At 37.4% G+C, this 7,581-nt stretch overlaps 2 protein-coding genes across 2 annotated transcripts; one reads left to right on the forward strand and one right to left on the reverse strand.

The window, feature by feature from the left end:
* Positions 1-925: 925 nt before the first annotated feature.
* On the forward strand, positions 926-3,642 carry LOC107666508 (zinc finger protein 511-like). The gene is made up of 6 exons (XM_016457877.1): positions 926-1,177; positions 1,374-1,447; positions 1,875-2,076; positions 2,918-3,042; positions 3,201-3,374; positions 3,482-3,642. The coding sequence occupies exons 1-6, from the start codon at positions 980-982 to the stop codon at positions 3,546-3,548; spliced, it is 840 nt and encodes a 279-aa protein (XP_016313363.1). The 5' UTR covers positions 926-979; the 3' UTR covers positions 3,549-3,642.
* A 927-nt stretch (positions 3,643-4,569) lies between these two features.
* Positions 4,570-7,209, reverse strand: msx3 (muscle segment homeobox 3). The gene is made up of 2 exons (XM_016457879.1): positions 6,629-7,209; positions 4,570-6,057 (listed from the first exon to the last, which is right to left on the reverse strand). The coding sequence occupies exons 1-2, from the start codon at positions 7,032-7,034 to the stop codon at positions 5,642-5,644; spliced, it is 822 nt and encodes a 273-aa protein (XP_016313365.1). The 5' UTR covers positions 7,035-7,209; the 3' UTR covers positions 4,570-5,641.
* Positions 7,210-7,581: the final 372 nt, after the last annotated feature.

A 7,581-nucleotide genomic window follows, 5' to 3' on the forward strand; every position in this document is an offset into this window, starting at 1 on the left:
TTCACTGTAAGGTATCTGTACTTTTACTCAAGTATGGTTTTTAGGTACTCTTTACACCTCTGGTATTTTGCAGTATTAAACACGTATTTATACCGATTTCATCAGGCTCCGAAAATTCTTCAAAAAGAACACAAAGAATGGCCTTCTCAGCTGCCATAGTTTCAACTCTTGCGTCATCAGAACAGGGTGTTCAACGCATCACCGTTTCCTTTTAAAAAACGTTTTGTACCGTTTTTGTCGGGGCTGAACGCAGCCCAGGTTTCGTTCGTTATTACAAACAGGATATAACAAAAGACTACAGTTGTGAAAGAAAGTTAAACTGAGGACACGGGAAAAAACACACATAAAATGAATACCATTTAAAACAACATTCCAAATAAAACGTAGGCGTATTTTTATATTTTGACTAGAAAAAAATAATTATGAAAAAACACTTGCAATATTAGTTATTAATAGTTATTAATTGCCAAGGACATGAAACAGTAGTAATGAAACAATTTTAAAAATTAACCATTTAATTGTGATTGTCGTGTAAGAGAACTAACTAATATAATTTCAAATTGTTAGATTTTTGTCAGTTTAACCAATATATTAAGATATTAATTATCAATATTATTACTATAGGACAAGAGGTTTGGAAAATGGATGGATGAAAAGCAAAACTGTAATGGCTGTGCTGACATCCTGTGGTTATATTCTGCAGGTGCAGTTTTGACAGTTTTGCTTTAGTTCCTTTTGGTAGTGTAGGCACTGCTTATCAGACTTATATGAAAAACTATAAAACAAAAACCTTGTTTTAAGTATTATATTACACTTTGTTTTGTTTCAAAATAAAATGACGAGACAGTGTCTCAAGCATTCGTACACCCTGCGTGCATGCCCTCAAGTGGCTTTTAGTTTGAGGACTTTTATTTTGACACGGAATCGCAAGGCGGGTTGTACGTGTAGTATGTTGATATAGTGCTACAACCTGAACATAATGCTGCAACCTGAATTAATTGAACTGTTGGGGTCTGCAACACCAAAAATGCTTGCAGAAAAGATACCGGTGATTGAAAATAGGGAATCTGAGTGGCATGGTTTACAAAAAAAAGAAAGAGGGAATGAAAATGCTGTTTCACCTTTTGGCTTCAGACCTCAACGACTACGATTTGCTGTAGAAGATGAATATTTTGAGGTATGTAGATTGTTCGTTGTTTTTATTGCACTTCAGAAAAGTTCCTCCCCTCTGCTAATATAGCAACAATTGCCTGTTTATCTCTCGATGTGTGTGTTACTTAAGAGTGACGAAGTTAGTAGAAATTACATGACTGTAATGACATGATGATGGGGTATTTAGCAAAATCCTGATTTCTTAACGTGTAATTCAACAGGATGGCGACATACACAGGCACATGTACCTACAGGATGTCGTGACGGCTATTGCAGATGATGAACATCCTCCAACGTGAGCAACGTCGTTTCACCATTAATATTGCTTTGTAATTAAGCAAATGTGAATTAACAAATGATTAATAATCATAAATTAATTGGTAGATCCAACTGAGATCATTAGTATTCATATTATTTGTTAAAGCTTTTTTTAACTAAGTAGCTAATTATCATGTCTATGGAGAGTATCAGTCCAGGTCGATATATATATGGTCAACGGGATGTGTTTCTTTCTTTGTAGCTGGCATTATGTAATTTGACAGTGTAGATTTTAGTATAGTTATTGAGTAATGTCACCATATCAGATGAGGTCAAGTGCTGGGGAATCTCCACCATAAGCTTACTGATGACATCACTTGGATGAGTGGTGAAACATTTTGAGCAACTTACTTCCTCTTGAATTGATTCCAATTGTGCCACTAATATTTCAACCCTCTTCCCAGTATCTCTGAGTTCAGGTGTCACATTGCGGGATGCAGGCAGTTATTTGACACTTTGGAAGGGTATGAACACCACTACAATTCATTACATCGATATGTGTGTTCCAACTGCAAGCGCTCATTTCCATCAAACCGACTGCTGGAGATGCACATCCTGGAGTGGCATGACTCTCTCTTCCAGGTCATGGCAGAGAAACAATGCATGGTAATATCATTTGTAACATCAGATGTTATAGGAGTGTAGGGAGTGATGCATGTTGTTGTATGAAGTTGTGTGGTCACTTTAAGTGGTATCTGTAGGATTATATGCATACTAGATTTAGGCTGATGATACACGGGGCAACTTTTTTTGAGCAATGTTGCTTGGGCACTTTCCCACTGAGAATGGGTAACAAATATCTATCTGGATACATTAGATCGGTCGTGGGCCCTGTGTCTCCCCTTGTTGCTCACTGACGGCAACATTAACCAAAGTTGCCCAGCAACATTGATCAAAAAGTTGCCCTGTGTATCATCAGCCTTAGTTTTATTTACCACAGTTTGATTAAGTTGCTAAGAATTTGAGTGTCATTGCAGGCAGCCTTCCATGAATTATTTGAATTTAAATGCATGCTAGATAAGAACAGCGGCTGCAAAAAACACTGTTTTTGTAGTGCATACTCACCACATATACTTTTGATGTTTTTATATCACTCTCTCACTGGAAATACTACATAAAATCATTTAAAAATTGATATTCATAACTATATTATACATTTGGAAAGAAGAATATACATTAACCAAATGAGATCAAATATCTTTTATGTAACGAAATGCTCCACCTACTGGTTTCAATAGGGAGTTGCTTTAAATGCATTGCGCGTTTCAGTGGTTTGAAACACTGATTTTAATGGGACAGAAATACCAGTTGTAAAAGAATACGAGTACACGTTTCCTCCTCCTCATACACTCTATGTTTATACCAGCAAATATTTTTCAGCTTTGATAATTTTTATGAAAACATTTTCTTTTTGCTGATTGTGTGTTATGTTAATGTCGATTTTCAGTATGAGTGCTTGGTTGAGGGATGTGGACTGAAATTCAAAACAAGCAAAGAGAGGAAAGATCATCTTATCAGAACACATAGCTATCCAGCGGACTTCAGATTTGACAAAGCAAAGAAGAGCGGAAGGTTTGATGTTAATACTAATGTAAATTATGGGCCATTTTCGATTATAGAAATTGTACTTTTGCTCTCATATCCAGTCATTTCATATTTTACCTAAACAGCTTCATATAATTAGCCACTTTTATCACTTTTTTTTATCATAATCTCATGCGAATCAACAGAATACAAGAAAAAAAGACCCAACAGCAGAAGGATGCAAATATGGAGGTTTCTGAAACGGCAACTATTCACCAAGAAAGCGAGTCGATGGACTTGACACCAGAGCCAGAAAGCGTGAAGGCTGTAGAAACAGAACCAATGCAGACAGCTAATCTAAAGCCAAGATATTCATACAAGTGGGTGGATTCATGGTCATGGATTCATATAAATGCTTGATTAAGTTTCATTACCCTGTAGACTCAGTGATCAGAGCTATTTGTGTTGATTATTATCTTTCCTTCAGAGTTCCATCATCCATTTGCTTCGGTCAAGGCTCAGTCAGAGGCTTCAGAGGAAGAAGAAAGAAGTAGGCCAACGTTTTTATTAAATGCAAACAATTTACCACGTTTGCTTGGTAAAGCATTTGTTTGTCCAGAGCAGTATTTCTCTAATAAAACGTGTCAAATCAGTCTTTAAAAAGATGTCTTGTCTCTTTTTATGGTTGAGATTAGTAATCAGATGAAAAACTTCTCAGTCGGTTGTGGCAAGGAGTTTGAAAGTCGAATGTCGAGGAAAATGTCTATGTTCAAAAATATTAAACTTGATAAATATGTATTATGTATTCAAATAAATGTAAGCGTTTCGAGATCTAAAGTTGCTTTCAACTAATGGCACAAACATCTCGCTAGATGCTTCAGACACAAATGCATGCGTGTAATGATGGCGAGTGAAACTCGCGAAAAAACTAGCGTAATAAAAACTTGAGACGCGTTGCAACTAATGTGTTCTCCAGTAGGTTTCACGGGGATTTGGATTTTGTAACTATAAATAGCGTGAAGGTTATCTGAAGGGCTCGTATCTGCATGTACTTCAGATTTTTTTTTATTTTGGTCAAGTTAAACCTTTTAAAACCAAATCTTTTAATGTATGTTTTATTTTTCTTATTGTAATATTTGTATTTCTTCGTTTTTTTATGTATTATTGGTAGCCTAGCATCTTCGTGTCTTGGAAATGAATATTGTTGTCCGTTCAGCGCTGATTATTAGCCTAAATTAAACGTTTATCGTCGGTCTCCGAAACAATTTAATACATGGAGCAACAGTGGCTACAAATCTCAAAAGCGGTTTGCGTAGCGCATCGATTAGACATTTTATTTAGGTTTATGTATGAAAAGAAAAATCATCTGGAGGATTACTGAATTAAAAGTTTGTGTTTTTAAACTTATAAATAATAACATTGTACACATCAGTCTCTTGAGATTTATTTTTTAATGCAAAAGATTATTTTTCTAATTTGTATATACATATAAAATATACAATAATTTACAGAAGATAAATGTAAACACAGTGTATAAATATCAGCAATCCTGTTTGTAATTTATTTAAATGGGGAATGCAAAATCTGTAATATATACGTGTATTTACAATAATAAAAATCTAGACATTAATCTTAGCCTACAACCTAGCAAACTAGCATACATGTAGTCTACTGAAGGGATTATGGCTAAACAGGCGAAAAATCAATAAACAGGCCCAAGATCCTCTGTATCCAAGGGCATGTAAACGTTTGGGAGGAAAAGTTTAGTAAAATTATGGTATAAAGGACGATGCTGGTTGTCTCTGCATCTAGTTCCTCTTCAACAAAGACCAACAGAATAACAAGCCACGTAGCCTATTTCAACCTAAAACCGGGTAGCCTGTCCAATTAATGAAAAAAAAAGGAAAGAAAAGACGTAAGGACCTGGCAGTGTACATTTCGCAAATTGTAGCTAACTGGGTACAATCTTTGTAATATGCTACAAAATATTTGGTTTGCGTGAAAATACACGTATTCATTTTTAAAAGGCTCACATTGACTATCCATTTAAGCCCGAATTTGGCAGCCTATAGCCAAGTAATGGAAAGTAGCAATGTCATAAGACATATAATTGAACTGTAATCAGTTTTTTTATTTTTACTTTATGATTCTGCTGTCAGTCGCAACAAGCTCTATAAGTTAGAAAACCCCTTAGTAATAATTATAAGGGATTTTCTTTAATCTAAGAGCTTTGTTGGAACTGGTACAGACCATGTATACATTTCAGAGCACACTAGCTGTTTTCTAGCGCATCCCTCATCAACAAGTGATGCTGATCTAGACACTTGCCAAATCGGCGGTGCCCTCAGTAGAAATAATCTCTTGGAAATTATTTTCTCTGAGACTAAGAAAATTAGCCACATAGCGTGTTATCTGTGTGCTTATAGGCCTAATACAAGATAAAGTATTCAGGGAAGATTCATTGCACTTTTAAAGCCAATTTGTGGACTCTTACTTTTGGAATAAACTGTGTAGATCACAAGAATAATTTATTTTAAATTGCTGTATAGAGTTCTTTAGACAAAACATATTTGCTCTTATTTCACTCGTCTTCTGACTGGCAGAACCGCAGCATACAGACGGTGAACTGAAGGACGTGCTCACATGGTTAAGACAAATAATACATTCCGTAGGTCACTGGCCCTCCGAAAAGTCCTGGGACTGGTAACGCAGGTCTATGAAAGGAACTGGACGGTCCGTAGAGGGGTGGAGAACCAACGTGTGTTCCGAGGGGGAACGGAAAGGCGAACGCAGGTAATAATGGCTTGGTTGCAAGTTTGAGTTTCTCTAGTTCGGCCTCTTGTAGTCTTTTTGCCTTCGCTCGCCTGTTTTGAAACCAGATTTTAACTTGAGTCTCTGTGAGGTTGAGTGAATTGGAAAATTCCGCTCTCTCTGCAATAGAAAGATACTGTTTTTGACGAAATTTTCTCTCCAAAGCGAGCAGCTGCGAGGTGGTGAACGGGGTCCGCGGTTTTCGGTTGTTCTTATGCTTTCTGAGGGTACACGGAGGTGGACTTGAGTGCCCTGCGAACAAATAACAAAACATTGAACTGATTAGTTTTACAAATTATATTACAGTGATATTACTTTAGGCTACATTAATGTAGCCTAATTATATTACATTGCCTTGATAGTTACTTATTCTGCCGAAGCCACACGTTTATTTTCAGCATTATGAGGAGCATATGCATTATGTGCGAAATCAGGTTAATCTTAAAATTTCTACATACAGATACGGAAATATAGCCTGTTTTTAATTCAAATCGATCCACTAAACTGTCTTAGTTTGAACTGGAATGCGTTTTTTTGCAACTTGTCTTTGCAGACGTAGCTGGTCAACTATTTTAGCTACTCTTTGATGACATCAGGCTCTTCCTCTCCACACCTCACATTCTTTTAATTTTTATACACAAATCTAATTTTAAATCTAAACAAGCTTGATTAAATATAATAGGCCTATACATATTGCTCGATTTTCCTGGTATTTTTATCAGTGCGTTCTACTATAGCCTAGCCTATGTAAAACATGCATGTTTATAACTGTCATGCATCATCATGCCACATTATTGACAGGTTTCCCTGCTGAACCACTCACTTGGCGGAGAAGTGTACGAGGGTGTCTGAAACCAGCCGGACTGTCCCTTGTCATTTACTTCTTCCATATCTCCTCTCTTGCAGTCGGATAGGTTGGAGACGCTCTCCACTGGGATCTTATCTGCGTAAAGCGTCATGGGCGAGAGCCTCAGCCGCTCATCTCCACCGGATGTCGGAGCTATAATACCAGATTCAGATGACGTGTATAAAGTCCGTGTGCTTGTTCTGTCTGATATTAAAGATTCCACACTGAACGGAAGACTCAGCGCCTTGCCTTTACATCCTTTGACAGTCGCTTTATCGTTGGTTTGAGCCTCCTCTTTGTCCGCGCTTTTGCGTTCCTGTAGTTTTCCTTCTTGAGAGAGTGGCCCTTGAAAAGAATTCATCATGGATGATAAAGGGGCCATACAATAAGAATATGTGACTCGTCCTGAATTTTACTCGTCCACCAGTGCCTTTCCCTTCTGCCGTCGCGCGTTTGCGACGCTTGCCTCACTCTCCTAGCCGAGCGCACTCGCAGCTATAAACTTCCAAAAGTTCTCTTTTTTCCCTGCCGCCCTCCAATCGGCTTGACATTTCACCCACATGACTTTCCGCGTGCTCGTCCTGATTGGTCAAACCAGTTTCTTTGAGACGTCACAATGATTTTGAAAGAAATGTTGCATGGTTAATCATACTTGTCTTGCCGAGGTGGTTTATTGATTGCTCTGGGGGCTCCAGTCTTAGAGGCAAGGAGCCATTTGAGAAGTTTTGTTGCAATTAACCAGAGGGGATGTCTGTATAGCGGGCCTCCGTACTCATTAACTCAACTCTTATTGAAAACATACAGCGAAACAAACCACTTCCTTGGCCTATTCGTCCACAATTTCTGGGAGTTTTCTTTATAAAAGCGCTGTATAGTGGAGATAGTGGAAAATGTTTTTATAACGCATGTGGGATAGAATTTTAAGGGTT

The sequence above is a fragment of the Sinocyclocheilus anshuiensis genome, unplaced genomic scaffold (genome assembly GCF_001515605.1).
Source record: "Sinocyclocheilus anshuiensis isolate Anshui unplaced genomic scaffold, SAMN03320099.WGS_v1.1 scaffold63, whole genome shotgun sequence".
Taxonomy (NCBI): domain Eukaryota; kingdom Metazoa; phylum Chordata; class Actinopteri; order Cypriniformes; family Cyprinidae; genus Sinocyclocheilus; species Sinocyclocheilus anshuiensis.